Source organism: Phyllobates terribilis, unplaced genomic scaffold, assembly GCF_046119375.1.
Source record: "Phyllobates terribilis strain yellow unplaced genomic scaffold, ASM4611937v1 Scaffold_8__6_contigs__length_399053987, whole genome shotgun sequence".
Classification (NCBI taxonomy): domain Eukaryota; kingdom Metazoa; phylum Chordata; class Amphibia; order Anura; family Dendrobatidae; genus Phyllobates; species Phyllobates terribilis.
In genome coordinates this window covers 94,143,038-94,163,688 of record NW_027362768.1, presented here as the reverse complement: position 1 = coordinate 94,163,688, position 20,651 = coordinate 94,143,038, and the positions used below count along the sequence as shown (strand labels likewise).

The following is a 20,651-nucleotide window of genomic DNA, read 5'->3' as shown; positions in this document are numbered from 1 at the left end:
AACACGGTGAGTGGAGTTGATACAAAAATGTTCTATTTTGGTCTCATCTGACCACATAACCTTCTCCCATGCCTCCTCTGGATCATCCAGATGGTCATTGGCGAACTTCAAACGGGCCTGGACATGTGCTGGCTTGAGCAGGGGGACCTTGCGTGCCCTGCAGGATTTTACTGCATGACAGCGCAGTGTGTTACTAACAGTAATGTTTGAGTCTGTGGTCCCAGCTTTCTTCAGGTCATTGACCAGGTCCTCCCGTGTAGTTCTGGGCTCATTCCTGACCTTTCTCAGAATCACCCTTAACCCATGAGGTGAGACCTTGCATGGAGCCCCAGACCAAGGAAGATTGACAGTCATCTTGTGTTTCTTCCATTTTCTAATTATTGTGCCAACAGTTGTTGCCTTCTCACTAAGCTGCTTGCATGTTGTCCTGTAGCCCATCCCAGCCTTGTGCACGTCTACAATTTTATCCCTGGTGTCCTTAGACAGCTCTTTGGTCTTGGCCATGGTGGAGAGGTTGGAGTGTGATTGATTAAGTGTGTGGACAGGTGTCTTTTATACAGGTAATGAGTTCAAACAGGTGCAATTAATACAGGTAATGAGTGCAGAGTAGGAGGGCTTCTTAAAGAAACACTAACAGGTCTGTTAGAGCCAGAATTCTTGCTGGTTGGTAGGTGATCAAATATTTATACCATGGAATAAAATGCAATTTAATTATTTAAAAATCATACAATGTGATTTTCTAGTTTTTATTTTTAGATTCTGTCTCTCACACGTAAAGTGTACCTACGATAAAAATTACAGACCCCTCCATTTTTTGTAGGTGGGAAAACTAATATATATATATATATATATAAGTTTTGTGATATGCAGCAGCTTGTGACATGATTGATGATCTATGTAGCTGCCCGGGCTCAGACCTTGTACTATTAATATTGGAATAATAGGAGAACTCGCCCAAGGCGATACCATATTATGATATAATATTACGTCACAGTCACGTCCCTTGCAGTGAATGTAATCACTATATGTAAAGCAAACAGAAGCCTCTGTGTACAGTCAGCACCTACCTATATTTATACAAGGATCCTTTGTGCCCGTCTTTTCATTTTAGGCCAAACTACTAATTGTAATTTCTTCCTGTGTAAATGTATGTATGAAGGCCGGTCTGCTCATTAGCTCAGGCCTGGGTCTGTGGAGTCTGCACTGTACATGTGTTATATCATGAGTCCATGTGATTACATGCTGTATATTGTGGATATAACTGGGCACTCAGACAGTACCAAGTTCTATCTACACTAGTTGCGGGCTGGAAACCCTACTTGGGCACATCTTTACACAATTGGAGAGCCGTATATTCTTCAGTTACATGCTGGATATTGATAAAACAAACCAACTTGAACTGCGCTAAAAAGGTAATTGTGAAAAGAAGGATGCGAGGAGGCTGTGACCGGCCGGCACCATACCAAACACCCTTCATTTGCAATTATAGCGTAGATCCAACTCCTAGGATTCCTCGCGTCCTCAACAAACCACTTCTCAGAAGGGATCGTTACCATCTTACATCGCAGACAGATAAGGGTAAGGGGGGATGTTTCACAACCTCCTCACATCCTTCTTTTCACAATTACCTTTTTAGCGCAGTTCAAGTTTGTTTTATTGATTTAATTGGACTTAATCCTGCTCGTACCTAGGCAAAAGGTGCCTTTGAATATGCTGCTTTAATAAAGGGGACAGGAGGTGGCGCTAGTGCAAATCCTTTTTCATGCATGCTGGATATTATCATCAGACCTACATCTCCTACAGTTCATCTCCATCCCAATGATCAAACTGTGTTCTCCAAAATGTTCCTCATCTCTTAAAGGGAATCTGTCATCAGGTTTTTTTGTTTTATTTAATCTGAAAGTCCCCTGGACGAAGCATTTCCTGTGCGAAACGCGCGTCGGGTGTGTGGTGGGTGCTTGGACCTCAGACCTACGCTCCTTGGTAAATATAGTTATTTTCTATGGTTATACTGGGTAGTTTCTATAGGAGTTTTCTTATCCATATATGCAGCTCCACTTGGATATTGTGCACAAAATAGTTACTTACCCATATTTACCTATATTCATGTCCAGATTGAACTATTCTATGCATTTATGTATTTATATTTATTATCTCTCTATATGTGGTTTGCCATTTATGTATTTAATTCTGCTTAATCACTTTAATATGTAAAGCTTTATCATACCATATACTTGATGTCATACATCTACCTGTTGATATTGGTTACTCCATACATTATTTAGGTCCAGGTGTTCCACCTTTCTGTCATCTGTGGTGTGCCTTGTTTTTATTTTGTGCATTTGTGTCTTTTATATGTTTTTAATAAAGTCTTGGCAATTTTCAACTTGGGCCATGTAGTTGATTGTTGCTTTAATTATATTGGTGTTGTTAATCTGAAAGTTGTATTATGTAGAGACCGTGATTCCTGCAATGTGTCTCTTACTGGGCTTCTTGCTGCAGTTTTGATCAAATCACTTATTAAAGGCATTGTTTACTACTTGGGCAACCCCTTCTCAATCCGTATGTTTGCCCTCGGTAAGATATTAAGGGCGCAGACAGATGGCCACAGTTCTCGTGTGAGGATCGCATCGCAGTGCACGGACTGGCTCGGCACCTCTTCTGACCTGAGCGTGACAATGTGATGTATTTCTGTACAGCTGTCATGCTCAGGTCAGGAGAGCTGAAGGTCAGTCCCAGGATTGTGATGTGATCCTCGAACCAGAAATACGGCCACCTGTCTGCCCCCTAACACTTATACTTACCTCCGGTCCTCGCACCGTTCCGGCGGTATGAGCACTGGCTCTCCTGGGGATCCCGTAACATTGTTATGTCATGCAATCCCTGCGGCTAGATTGCGGCTAGATAGAGGTCGCTTCACTTTCCCCACCTTCTGACATAGGAAGTGAGAGAACAGCACGGATTGAGAAGTGGTGGTCTGAGTAGTAGTGAACAATCCCTTTAAAAGTTGCACATTACTCAATGAAGACCTGTAAAGAGTGAAGTGTGCTTTTATGCTGTTTGCGTCTCCAGTTTTGATTGACAACCCCTTGGCCACTGTAAGGAGAGGCCATCAATATTATAGTCCTGAAGACTATAGACGTGTTTATGGCTTATGCTTAGAACAGTCGATCAGTGTGTGATTGGTGAGGGTCTGACCCCAGGGACCACCAGTTTTGAGCAGATTGGAGGATCCATAGTACTTCTTTTTTCATCAGAAGCATCAGTGCTTCCTTACCTGCCCCCTATCTGGTGCTGCAGCTCTTCTATGGACAGGCTTTTTTGTTGTTACTTTTTTCTGTATCCACTTTATATTTTGGTCTTTTAGTTACAAATCTGCATTTTTTTAACTTTTATTTCAAAATATGTTAATGAAGAGATAGTGTACTGGATTTGGGCAGCATATTGACATTTTTCTCACAATTTTCCCCGACTTGCATGCTGTAGCCCAATGACTGTCTCCCCTAGGCTTTGTTTGCTACGTGCACAAGGCCTTTTAGTGTTATGGCACTTTGGCATTTAGATTTTATAGTGCAATTAGCTTTTATCTGACTTGACTTCTGACCAGCAATTTCATGCAGTCGAAATAAGTTTTACATCCAGCAATTAAATGATATAGTCGCTTGTTATACACATGGTAGAGATTGTCAGGATACAATCCCATTAACCCACAGTAACTGAATGAAATCAAAAAAGCGTCTTTCTCTTTAATCTTGCAGGATATTCAGCATTGCATTGTGCTGCAGCATGGGGGCGGCTGGATGTATTAAAGGCACTTGTCGAGTTAGGAGTTGACATCTCTCTCCTCAATTTCCGTGGCGAAAAGGCAGGTGATATAGCGACCAGATACAACAAGACAGATTGTGTAGAGTTCCTAACATGGGCGGGTAAGTGCTCTAACCTGGGTAATCAGCAAGTATGCATCAAGCAATATGATTCCTACCACAATGGACTATTCTAATATTCCTGACCAGCAATCTGTAACCTTTCTGTTATCTGGCACATTAAAGGCTGCCCTCTGAAAGTTATGGGCCTCATACAATGAAATTGCCAGAACCTGGAAACTTTCACCATTGGCCAACTGTATAAAAAATGTAACATTGGATTTCTATAGTTTATTAACACATAATAATATTATATATACAGTGGGGAAAATAAGTATTTGATACTTTGCCAATTTTGCAAGTTTTCCCACCTACAAAGAATGGAGAAGTCTGTAATGTGAAAAAAACACTATTAACCTGCAGATTAACCAAATATCTACCGGTTAATAGCGTTTTTTCACGTGACAGGGTCCCTTTAAAGCGAACCCTTTCTGCAGGATTTAGCCCTATAAACTAAAGGCATGACTATAATGGCACTGTGATGCTGATTAATCTGATACCTGATGTGGAGGGATCCGCTGAGTGGTTGTTTAATACTCACCTTATGAATTTTTCACAAAATTACATCTTATGTGCTTCGGGGTGGGACGTTGTAGCAGGGTCTTCTCGTTCTCCGCCCCCCACCAGCCTCCTCTGTTCCTGACGGCGGTGGTGGTGAATTTTAAAAAGGATCCAGGTCACTGAATAATCAGTGACCTGCACAATAAACAGAGGAGGGGATGGGGGCAGAGAATGAGAAGAAGACACTGCCCCCACGTCCCACCCCGAAGCAAACAAGACGTAATTTTCTGAAAACTTCATAAGGTGAGTATTAAACAACCACTCAGCGGATCCCTCCACATCAGGTATCATATTAATTAGCATCACAGCGCCTTTATAGCCATGCTTTTGGTTTATAGGGCTAAATCCTGATGACAGGTTCGCTTTAAGGTGAAATGAGAATTTTGGTTTGCCGAAAAGATCATCATTCTCGGCAGCACATCATCATGTGTAAACAGAACTTGTGCTGCCGAGAACAATAGCAGCATATACACTCTGTACGCTCTATTACAGATTGAGCTGACTGTGCTATTAAATGACCCCCCAATCAACAAACATGCTGATGATCAGTAGACATTAAACTCTGCAAGTCGGATGGTGTAAACCCACCATTACCACCCACCCATCACAGCAGAATGTTTTTCCTTCCATAGACGATGGAATAATCACACCGAGCTAATGAAAAAGGCAGTAATGTGATGTGCAGCGAGCCCCATCCTCAGATCAATAAGACATCTCCCCAATGACTGATGTGCTGAGAAGGTCATGCTTTATTCTCATATGGGTATCTCTCTTATAGTCATTTTCTACAGGAACATTTTACAGGATGTTCACTGCCTGTTATTTCTAAATGTACAGGGTCCACACCGGATTTATGCAGTTCAACCACTAATGTGTTTTCTGCGATCTGCCGAATAATATCGTTGAGTTCAATCGTCATGTCCACACAGTCTGATACTGATACATTGTACTCGATGTAGAAGCTGTAGACGCCATCCTGAAACGAGAAATGATGGTAAGACGAGTGAGTCATTAGGTCTGCTTGGAAATTATCTAAACATCGTACAAATGATTCAGAAAGTTGGATTTATTGGGCGGGTTAATTTGACCTTAATTTTAAGCAATAGCACCTAAGAAATGTAAGATTATCAGACGTTCTGGATTGTTAGGCTTCCTGGGTTGTCAGACATTCTGGATTGTCAGGCTTTCTGGATGGTCAGACTTTCTGGATTGTCAAACGTTCTGGATTGTCAGGCTTTCTGGATTGTCAGACTTTCTGGATTGTCAGGCTTTCTGGATTGTCAGGCTTTCTGGATTGTCAGGCTTTCTGGGTTGTCAGACTTTCTGGGTTGTCAGGCTTTCTGGATTGTCAGGCTTTCTGGGTTGTCAGGCTTTCTGGGTTGTCAGGCTTTCTGGGTTGTCAGGCTTCCTAGGTAGTCAGACGTTCTGGATTGTCAAACGTTCTGGATTGTCAGGCTTTCTGGATTGTCATACTTTCTGGATTGTCAGGCTTTCTGGGTTGTCAGGCTTTCTGGATTGTCAGGCTTTCTGGATTGTCAGGCCTCCTAGGTTGTCAGACGTTCTGGATTGTCAGGCTTCCTAGGTTGTCAGACATTCTGGATTGTCAGGCTTTCTGGATTGTCAGGCTTTCTGGGTTGTCAGGCTTTCTGGGTTGTCAGGCTTTCTGGATTGTCAGGCTTTCTGGATTGTCATGCTTTCTGGGTTGTCAGGCTTTCTGGGTTGTCAGACTTTCTGGATTGTCAGGCTTTCTGGGTTGTCAGGCTTTCTGGATTGTCAGGCTTTCTGGGTTGTCAGGCTTTCTGGGTTGTCAGACTTTCTGGATTGTCAGGCTTTCTGGGTTGTCAGGCTTTCTGGATTGTCAGGCTTCCTGAGTTGTCAGGCTTTCTGGATTGTCAGGCTTCCTGAGTTGTCAGGCTTTCTGGATTGTCAGGCTTCCTAGGTTGTCAGACGTTCTGGATTGTCAAACGTTCTGGATTGTCAAACGTTCTGGATTGTCAGGCTTCCTAGGTTGTCAGACGTTCTGGATTGTCAGGCTTTCTGGATTGTCAGGCTTTCTGGATTGTCAGGCTTCCTAGGTTGTCAAACGTTCTGGATTGTCAAACATTCTGGATTGTCAGGCTTCCTAGGTTGTCAGACGTTCTGGATTGTCAGGCTTCCTGGATTGTCAAACGTTCTGGATTGTCAAACGTTCTGGATTGTCATACTTTCTGGGTTGTCAGGCTTTCTGGATTGTCAGGCTTTCTGGATTGTCAAGCTTTCTGGGTTGTCAGGCTTTCTGGATTGTCAGGCTTTCTGGATTGTCAGGCTTTCTGGGTTGTCAGGCTTTCTGGATTGTCATGCTTTCTGAGTTGTCAGGCTTTCTGGATTGTCAGGCTTTCTGGATTGTCAGGCTTTCTGGGTTGTCAGGCTTTCTGGGTTGTCGGGCTTCCTGGGTTGTCAGACGTTCTGGATTGTCAGGCTTTCTGGGTTGTCAGGCTTTCTGGGTTTTCAGGCTTTCTGGGTTTTCAGGCTTTCTGGGTTGTCAGGCGTTCTGGATTGTCAAACGTTCTGGATTGTCAGGCTTCCTAGGTTGTCAGACGTTCTGGATTGTCAGGCTTTCTGGATTGTCAGGCTTTCTGGGTTGTCAGACTTTGTTATATACTAAACACTAAATGATCTTTGTGCCATTTCTCGACCTTTGACTATAGGATGTCAGTTTTCAGCTAGCTTTTTTTCTACAGAATTGTATCGAAGCGGTAACGTTTCTCCTTGTGGAGAGTGACATGTTAAGCATTTTGGCTATTATCCTAAGTCATGTGACAAGGCTCGTTAAAGGGTCGATATTGACTTTTAGGATTGCTACTTCCTATAGGTGGCGCTAGAGTTCTAGTCCTCTGAAGAGACAATTTTCATATTTCTACAGAATTGTAAGAATTAATGCATTTCCATTTGGGTCTGAACTTTGGGACATATGAGTCCAATTATCGGAGCAGTTAATATTTAGGTGCATATTTTTTGGGGGCCTGGAATGGCCATGTTATGACTGAACCAAGTTCATATTCTGTTTTACAATGGAGGTCTTGTCATTGTTAAAGGGGTTGTACAGGATTAGTAAAAACATATTCACTTTCTTAGGGCTCATTTACACATCCAATTTTTACACGTACAGGAAAAACAGACCGATTAGTTTGATCAGAGTGTTGGCCGAATGTCATCAGTTTTTTTTGGCTGTGGAGAAAAAAAAAGTTACTCCACCTTCCCCGATCTGACAGTTTGTGAAAATAGGACTGCACACAGATGACATCCGATTTTTATTTTCATGGACCCATACAGTGTAGAATTTGAACTGACGCTCGGACCAAAATAAAATCGGACATGTCTCCAATATTTTTCACAGACCACTTGGTCCGAGGAAATAAATCAAGACATGTGAGCAGCCCCATAAACAATCATAAGTATGAGTGCTATCCATGAAAAACACGGAGAGCACTCATTGGAGAAAATCTTATATGTGAACAAGTTTACAGCTCTCAGAGCCAAAGGTTGGAGCCTCTATTCACCACTGCGGCTCTTTAATGAGGGCCATCACCTAATGAGAGCGGCATCTAAAGGTTCAAATACCACCTCCGACCGCGACCATTAAACAGTTGCTGATCAGCTACATACAAGCCGATCGGCCGGTCGTTTAATGGCCTGTTTGACCGCCAGAATTCTATGTGCACAGAATGATCGTTAATATGACTGTTCTGTGCTCATCACCTGTTTACACAGGGTGCTGCCAATAGCAATGATTTTAATGCCAGCGTGAACGATCCAACCACCAACATTAATGATCCAATGAACCCACGCACAAGTTTTTTATTTGTTCATGTTCGCACAAGTCGATAATTGGTGAACAAGCGTTCTAACAAATACTCATTGCTGATTATCAGCTCATCTAAATGGGCCTTAGGCATCTAATTAATCAAATCAGTATCGAGCTCTGCACTGATGAGGGGCAAAAGCCACGAAACAACTCTATGTAAATGTTTTTTTTTTCCTTTTAGGCTTGACTGATATGAGATAGCTTTCTTCTAGAGGAGAGATAATATGGCCACTTTTGTCCTATTGAGCATCTCCCTGTAAATAAGTCTGCATAGACTACTACATCTCATTAATGAGAGCCTTTTCCTGTTGAGCTGCAGCTCACTAACAAGTACCTAGCTCAGCACTAATGAGGGGCAAAAACCCTGAAGAAGCTGTCTCTGGATGGGTTTCCTTTCCTATTTTGGAGGAGTCTCTGGTATGAATGAGATTATATTTTTTTTCATTCTAGAGGAGAACTAATTTGTAAACGTTTGTTCCATTGCCTATCATAAGTCTGTATTCCCCAATGTGTCTCTTTAATGAGAGTTTTAAAGCAGAGTCTTAGTAAGGGGGAAAGGAAAAGCTCAAAAGCTGATGAAAGGGACTGGCGAGCAGTAACTTATTGATGACTTATCTGTAGGACAGGTCATCGATATGAGATCGGTGGTGGTCCCATACCCAGCACCCCCATTGATTAGCTGAATTGTGCCCTGACAACGACCGGAAATAAGCGATATACGTGGTGTAACAGCAGATCCATATGTTGTTTAGTGGTTTCTACTGACAGTTTTCTGCTGATCAGTGAGGGTGCAGATGGCGCACCCCCACCAATCTCATATTACGGACCAATCCTGCAGATAATTCATCATCAGTTCAGTCCTGGACAACCCCTTTAAGCAGTGTAATTCATTGTTACATTCAGAAGACATCTAATCCCCAGGAGCTCAATGGCAGGTAAGGCCAAAGGATGCAGAACACCAAACTTACTCTGCGCAGTGACGTGAGAACTATTGATGCAAAAAGGTGGAGAGTTTGTGCAGTGTGGTAATATATGTCCAATGCTGTAAGACGCTGTACACACAGATTACATACAGTCACACGTGATTTACTATCATGGTGCACACGCTGCTTCCTCTGAGTTAGTCATACATTGGGTAACATGCTTTTCTGTGTTTCTGATCACTCCTTTCTCTCCTTTGTCTGTTTGACCTTATTTGTAACCTTAATATTATTTTTGAGAAGACAAAAAGTCCCACTTGCAATGATGATTAACAGGACGTGGTATTACAAAAATGTATTCTTATACCATTGGCCTAGATTATCTATGGAAATGACGACTTCACAATCTAGAGGAACTGGAGAGAAATGTTAATAGTCACAGTTGTTTCCAAAGGCAGAAACTCATTAAAGGGAATCTATCAGCAGATTTGCTATCTCATATGAGAGCAGCCTAATATAGGAAAAGAGACCCTGATTCCAGCGATGTATCACTTAGTTTACTGGGTGCAGCAGGTGTTTTTAGATGTAGCAGAGCTCAGAAAGCTTCCGCCGCCAATACCACGGCTTTCTGTGTGCCTTGTCTATTGACAGTGAGCTTCTAATCAGTCCTGGGGGCGGAGTTGAACCAGGTCTCACAAGGGCACCAGTCCAGGCAGTGATAATCTCCAGCTGATAAAGCACTCATTATATGTACACCTCACAGCCTAATAAGTGACACATCTCTGAAATCAGTGTCTCAGCCCCTACCTCATGCTGCCCTTGGATTACATGGCAAAAACCTTCTCACATATTCCCTTTAAATTGACACTTTAATGTTACCATTGGGGTCATAAGTATCTTAGGGGGGAGTATGATGGCTAAATATGTGGCTCATCCATTTAAAGGGTTTTTTCCGAGACTTTAACACTGGTGGCCTATCCTGTTCCTGGTGTCGGCCAGAACTGCTCAGTTACGGAACTGCACAGCACAGGTCCATCAATGGACTAGTGGCCACGGCCGGGTACTGCACATCCGCCCATATTGATTTCATGTTTATGATTTATTGAAAATGATAAAGAAAATGATTGCCTTCTAATGGTGTATGTATTCTACAGACTTTCTTGAATGTCCTTGTAGTTTTCCCTGCAAGGATCCAGGAGTCACACTAAGATGCAGTTACTTTAATTGATTTTGTGGCCCCAATAACTAACAGACAGTGTAATACAGAGGCTATAAGAGGAAAATGGTGCAACATTTTTAATGAAAACCAATTGCAAAAATGATTTTTAGCTCCAATCGCTTGAAGTTAAGTAAGAAAAAAAAATGTGGACAACCCCTTTAAAGGGAATCTGTCAGTATGTTTTTGCTATGTAATCTGACAGCTGCATGATGAAGAGGCAGTGATCCTGATTCCAGCAATGTATTACTTGCTGATCTGCATGTTGTCATTTTGATACAACCACTGTTTTCTCTTCTGCAGAGCTTTGGATCCTGAGCTGTGTATAACCCCACCTCACCCCAATGATTGCCAGCTTAAACTGTACATTGACAGTAATCTGCTAATCAGTGGTGGAGGCCTGATTGGACCAGGAAGCACAAAAGACATCTAGTGATAATTTCCTGCTGATAAAACATTGATTTTGTTGAAATAACAACAAACAGCCGAGTAAGTGTTATATTTCTGGACTCGGGGTCTTTGCTCTTACATCAAGCTTCTCTCAGATTGCATAACATAAACCTCCTGACAGATTCCCTTTAAATGGAAGGCAGCTGAATCCACCAATTTTGGCGTGATTGGCCTATTTAATGTGTATGTCAGTGTCGTAATCGCCCTCTGACTGAGGATGATGATGAAAAGAAGGATCAGGCACATTGGATCTTAATATATCTGATCCCTTGTACCATTGGGAGATAAGTCACTGTCACAGGTGTTGGGCAATGGCTTAGCCCCTCTCCACATTGAAAATACTTGCACTCTCGGCTGAGCGTTCAAGTTGGGGCCCGGAGGAATAGCTGTTGGCCAAACGAGCCTCCAGCCAACAGCTATATATGTGTATGGTCAGCATTAATACTGCTCCACATGTCAGTTGCAAAGGTATATAGCTTGAAGCAGTGATATTAAAGGGAATCTGTCAGCAGGTTTTTGATAACTCATCTGAGAGCAGCCTGATGTAGGCAAAGAGACGCTGAATCCAACGATGTATCACTTAGATGACTTGGTGCAGCGGTTCTGACACAATCTGAGCTTTTAGATTTAGAATGAAGCAGAGCTGAGAAAGCTAACCCCGCCCACACCAGGCTCTGTATGTACAATGTCCATAGGCAGTGATCTGCCTATCACAGGAGGGGGCGTTGCCAGACTAGTCCTGCAAGGTTAATCTCTTAGTGATAAATCTTCACAGTTAGTACACAACAGCAAGCACTTTAACAAGTGACACATCACTGAATTCTGTGTTTCAGCCTCTCTCTTGCTGTCTTCAGATTACATAGCGAAAACCTGCTGACAGATTCCCTTTAAAGAAGGGCAGGGCTCTGGCGGACAGCTGTGGCTGGTGTGTGACAGCATAGTACTGGGGCAGGCAGTATGGCAGCCACTATAGCGGATGTCCGTGGTATTGTACTCCGCACCTGAAGTTGCTTCTCACCATTAAAGGAACCTCTGTTACTTTTCTTACCTTGAGTTGAGGCTTTCTCCAATGTCTTCTATAATAGGAGGCCGCTGATAACAAAATGATCAACAGGACAATACAAGATACATAAAATATTACAACAGATGTGGGCATGCTGTATATCTGCCAAAAAATCCACCGCAGGTGATCAAGCATTTCGGAAAGATGAGAACTGGAAGCTTTTGTATGAGGTTCTTTGTTTTCTAATTCTTCTGGAAATAAGTCTAATCCAATAGTGAGCCATAATGGACGGTCACAAACTGCTGAACGGAAACGACATGGTGGAAACATCTTAAAATTGAAAGCATCTGCTTGTTACTACAGGATTTTGAGCATCGTGTTCTCTTTGTGATGTCACAGATACCAGCGAGGCTTTGTGTTCCATGTCATAATTTCCTATGGTTGACTATGGTAAAACCAGCCATGTTCTCTGAAATGGCAGCATGGTGGGCCGTGGTTAGCACTGTTACCTTGCCGTGCTGAGGTCCTGGGTAGAGATGAGCCAACCCGAGCTGCAAAGTTCAGGGTTCGTACCGGACCTGTCCAGTACTTAAAGGGGGTTTTCCCACAAAAAAAAAGTTCATTTTAATCAATAGATCTTGGAATAATAATAAGTTCTACAATTGGATGTGTTTAAATATAATGTTCCTGTGCTGAGATAATCTTATAAATGTGCCCCTGCTGTGTACTGTGTAATGGCTGTGTCTGACCGTACAGGAACATGGTCTGATCATACCACAGCTTCTGGGTGGGGGAGGAAGCAAAAGAGTATACAGACATTACAGCACGGGATCACAGCAGATTCTTTTTGTGAGGTAAAACATTTCCCTGCCTGTTTTTAAGTAATGTTTTACTTCAAAGAATCAGCTGTGATCCCCTGTTGTCCTGTCTGTATACTCTTTTGCGTCCTCCCTGCCCAGGAGCTGTGGTATGATCAGACCATGTCCCTGTACAGTCAGACACAGCCATTACACAGTACACAGCAGGGGCACATTTATAATATCTCAGCACAGGAACATTTTATTTAAACACATCCAATTGTGGATCTTATTATTATTCCAAGATCTGTTGATTAAAAAGAACTTTTGTTCGTGGGAAAACCCTTTTAACTCTGAACACAGACTTCTCCCGGAAGTCTGTTTTAGTGTTCAGAGTTCCGGGAGGAGGGAGAGAGAATTTCCCAACAACAAAGTTTGGGTCACCATTGATTTCTATGGGGTTTGGGTTCTGGTTAAAGTTCGGGTACCAGAGACGAACTTTCGAACCCGAACTTCCATGGGTCCGCTCATCCATAGTCCTGGATTCATTTCCTGGGAAAATGTCCTATTGTTTAAATCAACTTTTTGTGTTTAAAGTATATTTTTTAAATATTTTCGCTAATTTCTTTTTCCATATCACAATCTATAATAATAATTAGAAATCTTGCAATTCTCACACTGGACCAGTGGGACTATTTTAGACTTTAACTTGTTGTTTCAGGAAATCCACATGTATAGTGGCAGCAATAGGCAGACTCAGACCCTATTTTCTGTATCGAAGCTTCTAATGAGCGAGTGCAAACATTTTTGTGAAGGGAGGGGAAGCAGAGTCAGCTTTGACATCACCTATTGGGAGTGGTGGATCCTGTGTTATCAGCTGTGTATAGAAGTGTTACCTGTCTTTGTAATCCTGACTTTGATGACAATGAGACTGCTGAAAACTCTTCCTGAAGGAAAGTGGAGTCTAAAATAGCCCCAGTAGCCACTGTGACAATTGTAAGCTTTTTTTTTAATACAGATTGTGAGATGAAAGGTGTGCATTTTCTGAATTTCTTTAATTTATGTACATACAGTAGCTTAATAGCTTATATATTTATAGTCAGGGGAAGGGATCAAGAAAATCCTTACGGGATCACCAGAACAGGTTCTAGTCTAACTGGTGTAAATATATGTATACCGGGTGAAGCGGATATACAGCCTTGGGCTTGGAACCGTAGTTGATTCACATAACGTACTACAATAGAGAGAAGAAGACAACTGCGATGCCAAGTAAAGAAACCTCCGGCAACAAACTGATCAGCTTCTATGTGCATTTACTATTTCAGTACCAGTTGGATGCCATGTCATTGTAACACATTTTTGGACAGTGTTGCAACCGGGAAATGCGTAGTGTCAGTTTGAATGGCGGCGTAGCCTTCCTGTTGTCACATCCACTTGTGAGACAGATCTACTGAAACACTGTTCATTAACTAACAAGCCTGGGACACTGTGCTGAGTTGTGACTTATTCCTGGTTCTTTAGTAAAAAAATAAAAGTATAAAAATAAAAGCGTTTTAATAACTGATGAGGGTTAGAGATTTTGGTGTACTGTTTTAGGTAATTTTCTAATTATGAATTGGAAATTGTTTTTTTGTTACAGAAGCTAGATTGGCCCTGAAGTCTTACATCAGCTTTATCCAGCAGACAATTGCTGACCCTGAAAAAGTTCATGGAAAACTTAATAAAGGGGACAAGGTTTGTGATCATAAAAGCTTTAGTTGGGGTGTATTAATGAGTTGTCTGATAACATATCTGGCCAACAAAACTATTAAACTTTTAAGGGGTGGTCCGAAATACAAATTAACTTTCATCCTAAAGACCTCTCTCTTTAATGTCTTAATCTAATCTATTTTCTAATATACTTTAAGGCTGTGTGCCCACGATACGTTTAAGCGTTTCTGCAGCGGCAAAAACGCTTGGTAGAAGGCCTGCGATGTTCCCCAATGATAATCCGCATGTGCTGTGCACATGCTGCGGAAATTTCCGCTGCGGATTATCATTGCGGAAAAAAATGCAGCACTACCAATTATCTTGCGGAAGCGCTGCGTTTTCGCCGCCATTGACTTGCATTAGAAAGCATGTAATCCGCATCATTGGATCTGTACATGCAGATTCCATGCGTTTCAATGTGCGGATGGTACCCGGGTCTAGAGGAGAGGAGACTCTCCTCCGGCCCCGGGTACCATAGAACCTGTAAAAAAAATAATAAAATAAATATTATATTTACCTTCTGATGGCCCGCGGTGCGCTTGTCTTCGCTTGCGGGCAGATCGCGGTGGACTAAAGGACCTGCGCTGACGTCATTTGGTCATGTGACGGCAGGTCCTTCAGTGTAGTGTACCACGAGCTGCTGGCAGCCAGGACGGAGCGAAGCAAGACTCCGGGGGGGCCATCAGAAGGTAAGTATAGATTTATTTTTTTACATTCTTTGGGGTAACACTATATAAATCCATGCCGGTTGCATGGATTTATATAGTGTGACCAAGTTGTCAAGCACTTTCCAAGTGATGCTAAAATCGCTTGGAAAGCGCTTGTCAACCCGCATGCAGAAATGCATGTGAAGAACGCTTCACATCCGCATGTCCCTGGCAGGAAAAACGCATGTACAATCCGCATGCGTTTTTTTCTGCCAGGGAGATGCAGAAACGCTCAGGAAAAAATCCGGAGCATTTCTGCATCGTGGGCACATAGGGAATTTTTAATTAGGCTGTCACAGGTGTGTCAGAGGTGACAGACAGTCGCCCTGCAGTGGGTTGCAAGAGATCTCTGCATTTAGCATTGCAGACAGCTTCTTAGATAAGAGGCTGTCTTTAGGACCGAGCGGCTACCTCTCTCTTGCTAATTAGCTCTCTGGCCTGGGTGTATAGATACCTGGTGTGTCTGAGAGGGAGTCGCCAGCTATACTCATTTCTACTTGTGAAGCTTAGCAGGAGCAGTACTTCATCTGTGGAGCTTGAGGCCGCGTGCATATTTGGAGTCTGCTAAAAGCTAAGCAATTTCCCCATTTTGTCTTCCTTTGTTGTCTTTAGTGTTTAGTAGAGGTTGACTACTGCTCACCTCCTTCCATCCCTAGCCATACGCCAGGGAAAGTAGGGCGAGGCTTGCGTGCGGCGATTGCCGAAGAGGCAATATAGGGATGTTAGTTGAGACAGGGTGACGCTAGACCAGACTAGGTCTCCACTTCCCTCTTTCTCTAGTGTCTGGGCTCTCTCAACCTTTTCCCTCTGTGTTGCACTTACACCTGGCGTGACATTATCCTTCCGCAACTACACCAACTGCTTTTCTTTTTTTTTCCTACTTCCTTTTGTGATTATGCTTTGAGAATTCCCAGTGCATGTTGGGATACGCAAATGAAGCGTCATCAGGGGGCAGAGGCTGCAGTCACTGCCGCAGCCCCTGCCCTCTCCCTGAAACGAAGCGTCATCGGTTCAGAGGCAGCAGCCCTTGCCTGTCCTTGAAAAGAACAGTCATCAGTGCCTTTAGTTTCAGTGGCTGCTCTGTCACTGTGATCTGAACAATGACAGTGTGCTCTTTTGCTGGCTCAGATCAGTAGTAACGAGCCGGCAACATGGCGCATTGTCAATGCTCGTTGTAAGACGAATACCCAGCTGGCAGAGACTAGAGCCCACACAAGTGATGTCACTTGTAGGAACAGCGCTGGTCTCTAAATGCCAGGTATTCTTACAACGTGCACTGACAGTGCACTCAGTTGCGAGCTTGTTACTACAGATCTGAGTCGGAAACAGAGCGCACTGTCATTGTACACATCGCACAGTGACAGAGCAGGGACTAGCTAAGCCCCTGACTGATGTCACTTTGTTTCAGGGAGAGGGCAGGGGCTGGGACTGTGACCGCAGCCTCTACCTCCAGATAAGTATCCTAACATGCACTGGGAATTCTCAAAGCGTAATCAAAAAGGAAGTAGAAAAAAAAACAGATAGTGTAGTTAGGGAAATTATTCTGTCACCAGACAATGTTCCAAAACATGCAGCTAATGTCATTAGCACTATCTTCAGCATTTAGAAAAACAAGGAGCCCTGGAAGTGATTATATGGCCCCACAGAACCTTGATCTCATAAAGTCTGTGTGAGATTACATGAAAAGACAGAAGGATTTGCACAAGCGACATCCACAGAAGATCTGTGGTTATTTCCCCAAGATGCTTGGCACAACCTCCCTGCTGATTTCCTTCAAAATTTTGTACAAATGTACCTAGAATTTATGCTGTTTTGAAGGAAAAGAGCTATTACACCAAATATTGATTTGAAATACTTTTTTGTTCATTCACTTTGCATTCGTTAAACAATATTAAACTATTAACACTTCTATTTTTGAAAGAAAAAAATTGCTTAAAAAGTTCTCAGTACTGTATTTTATTAACTATGTCCAAAATTGGTGAGAACCTAATCAAAAGCTGAGAGGAAGACTTATCAGGATCTCATCTGAAGAAGCAAGTATCGGAGTCTACTATCACTATTATGGGGACTCAGAAGTATCTGGAAATAAAAAAAAAACAGCAGGATCCTCTGACCATTAAATATGTCTGTCCCGGTTCTTTGATAGAATATTGGTGTTACTCCAGCTAACTATTGGTCAAAGTTAATTAGGCAGCCAGCAATCTCTCATGGCTGAGTGGTCATGTGTTTTCAATGGGGAGAGAGGAGAAAGCCTCTGCCAGACTTCTTCTCAGGGTGCTTTCACATTGCGTTCATGTACTTGTTCATTGCCCCAGTCAGGGCTTGCGTCCGAATGCCCCACAAAACGGGATTTGGGTGTATGCGCCAACGGGGCCAGATTATAATGGTGCTGGCAGAGCAAACTTGTGCTCTAGCGTGCATCATTTTCGGGAGTGTAGACTGCGTCTGGGCGTCTGTCTCCAGTAGACGTGCACACCCAAAAATGACGCATGACAGAGCATAAGTTCGCCCTGCCGATGCATATGCCCAAATCCCATTTTCCGGGGGGGGGGGGGGGGGGGGGGGGTTCGGACGCAAGCCCTGACGAGGCCAGTGAACGGGTGTATGAAAGCAATGTGAAAGCACCCTTCAGTGGCTTAGCTGCCCTGAAAACAAACAAAGACTGTTGAAATTCCAAAACCCTGATCCTCCAATGTTGGGGGAGGGGCAGGAGATGACCAGACACAGACGGTTGGTTGATCCTATCAAAATTGTTGGGTTTGGCCAACTTTCATCATGTGCATTAGATTGCACGCTGTGGCTCGGCCATTGGCGAGTATGCTATAGATAAGACTAGGCAGCTTTCTTATGGTTCATCCCATTAAAACTGTATTTTACAGTGAAAATTCACTTTTTTCATCTGGCATTTTAGTCTAGGGCTACAATCGCAACAGCAAGTCTCAGACAATATTCCGGATCAAAAACGTGTGAAACTTGCAGTCTATTGCCAGTTGTAATTTGGCTTTATGCATGTGACTTACTCTTAGATTTTTTTTGGTCTAACAGGTTTGTTTTATTTGTAATGGCTACTCCGCATGGCACAATGTGATGCTAGAGACAATAGACGCAACATGATGATCACTACGTAGCCTTGATCAGGTTTCAGTGTTAAACATGAACTGGTAGGACACCTTGTGTCTGGATTTTTTTAGATAATATAGGTCTTTTCTTTCCTTTAGAATCAAGTGATTAATGCTTGCAAATCAAAAAACGAGTGGCTGCAGAATGCCAAGAATCCAACAACACAAGACTTTGTGGATCAGAAGCAACAACTGGAGAACGCAGTGCAGATCATCTTCACCAAGATCAATACACCACGTAAGAATCCCTAGTATTCACTAAAGGCAATGTTCTCCAGTGGGTGGGGATTGATTGGAGCTGTGAAAGTACTGGAAGGCCATGCTGAAGAACTGTAAAGCCCCCAAACACATTAGATTGCTGTGAGCCAAGTGATTATCGGCCAAGCAGCCATCTTCTCAATTTCACCGTACACAGGAGCATGCGGATCCAGTGTTATCTGCGAGAGCCACACCAAGACTCTTCAGCCCTCTTTCTCTTATTGGAGAACAAACTGGAATATTTAAACCATGATCTTAATTTCAATCTACATCTTTGGTCTAGAAATATGGATTTTATTCAATACTAAATGGTAATCCATTACATATTTTTTCCCTATGTCAGTGAAGATTTTCATTATTTCATAATGAGCTTTGACTCCAAGTTGTCGGTCATATATTAAGTAATACATTTTTAAAGGGGTTTTCCCCTGAACAAAGAACATTTTAATCAAGAGCCCTTGGCATAAAAATTATTTCCACAAGTGGATGTGTTAAAGAGAACCAAGTCACCAGGAACAACACTATTAACCTGCAGATATGCATTTAATCTACAGGTTAATAGCGTTATAGTGCCCGGCGCCTGCACGCAGCAGGGAGAAAATGAACTTTACTCTCCCTGCTAGCATGCGGTTTCAGTTGCCACTCAGAGTATAGAAAGCGGAGGCTGTAACCGCACCTGCGGCCCTGACGGACACTGGCTCTGGATTATGGACAGGTGTCAGTCAGGGCCGGGGTGCGGTTACAGCCTCCGCTCTCTATACTCTGAGCGGCAACTGAAACCAGCGCTGACTCCACGACTGAAACTGAATACTGGCAGGAAAAAGTTAATTTTTCTCTCTGCTGCATTTGGCTGCGTGCAGCGTAGTAGTGCTGTTAACCTTCAGATATGGGGTTAATCTGCAGGTTAACATCATTATTTCTGGTGATAGGTCCCTTTAAATAAAATGTTCCTGTGCTGAGATAATCTTATAAATGTCCCCCTGCTGTGTACTGTGTACTGGCTGTGTCTGACCGTACAGGGACATGGTCTGATCTTTCCTCTCCTGCCCAGGAGATGTGGTAACAAGAGTATACAGACAGGACAGCACAGGATCACAGCTGATTCTTTTCCTGGAGGTAAAAGATTTCCCTGCCTCTTTAAAGACATTTTATTACCCTTTTCCCAAATTTAAAAATAAAGTTGGGGGGCTGGGAAAAGGGTGGTGATTAGACTCTTGTTCCTTCACCCCTCCTAAGGAACTTGAGCCTGAACTCCTAATCACTTGTTCTTTATACTGCAACACTTTTTTTTATTAAGTGTACATGCTTAAGGCTCATGCATATGACCATATTACCAGTCTGATCTGACAAAATATCAGATTGCACCTGGACCAATGTTATATATCAGATTTGTTTCCTTGGACAGAGTCTAAGGAGGTGGGGGTGGCAAAATGCCTGTGTGTGATCCAATATTTGTATTGTACTCGGCCATGCAAGTCAATGAGTCCATGGAAATCATCGCCAGCACTCAGAGGACATCTGAATCCCGTCTGACTTCGGTGCACTGACAGAATGGAGAACATTGAGAATACTCCCTCTCCCCATCTTCTCATTAGAGAAAATCGGAGCACACTATACAAATGACACTCTTGATCAGAGTTTGATCAATGGGCCAGACTCTACCTGGATGAGAGAATCTATGGTTGTCTGCACAAGCCCTTAGACTGGTATGGAACATCCAAGTTAAGTCTGATGTATGGCCTGGCCGTGGGTTTCCTGACCCAAACTTAACAGCATCATAGGCCTCACAGTCCAAGTAGAGGCTGGAAACGAAGTTGTGAAACTTCTGGAAGAAGCTTCTAATTCCACAGGTCTTTAAAAGTGCTTGGACTTCCCCAAGTAGTGGACCAACATTTAGGTAGAATTTAGTTTCTTTTATATACACCCAATGTGCTGCTTCAAATTTACATCCGTTTGTTGTGGCCATTTTGGGTGTGTCTTCAGATGTTCTTGAAGAGAGGGTGGTGGGAAGAAGAAACACTTATGGGAGTTTTCCAGGCTTCTAGCATTGCCAAGTGAAAAATGAACAGCACTCGCATACAAAAATCACTGATGCTAGATGCAA

At 42.9% G+C, this 20,651-nt stretch overlaps 1 protein-coding gene across 1 annotated transcript in view; it reads left to right on the top strand.

The window, feature by feature from the left end:
- ANKRD45 (ankyrin repeat domain 45) overlaps positions 1–19,177 on the top strand; it is a 39,661-nt gene extending 20,484 nt beyond the window's left edge. The window contains exons 3-5 of the mRNA XM_073643151.1: positions 3,759–3,926; positions 14,354–14,448; positions 18,389–19,177. Coding sequence (XP_073499252.1) covers positions 3,759–3,926; positions 14,354–14,448; positions 18,389–18,541 — 416 coding nt within the window. The 3' untranslated portion in view covers positions 18,542–19,177. The remainder of the gene's footprint in view (positions 1–3,758; positions 3,927–14,353; positions 14,449–18,388) is intronic.
- The last annotated feature ends 1,474 nt before the right edge of the window (positions 19,178–20,651 follow it).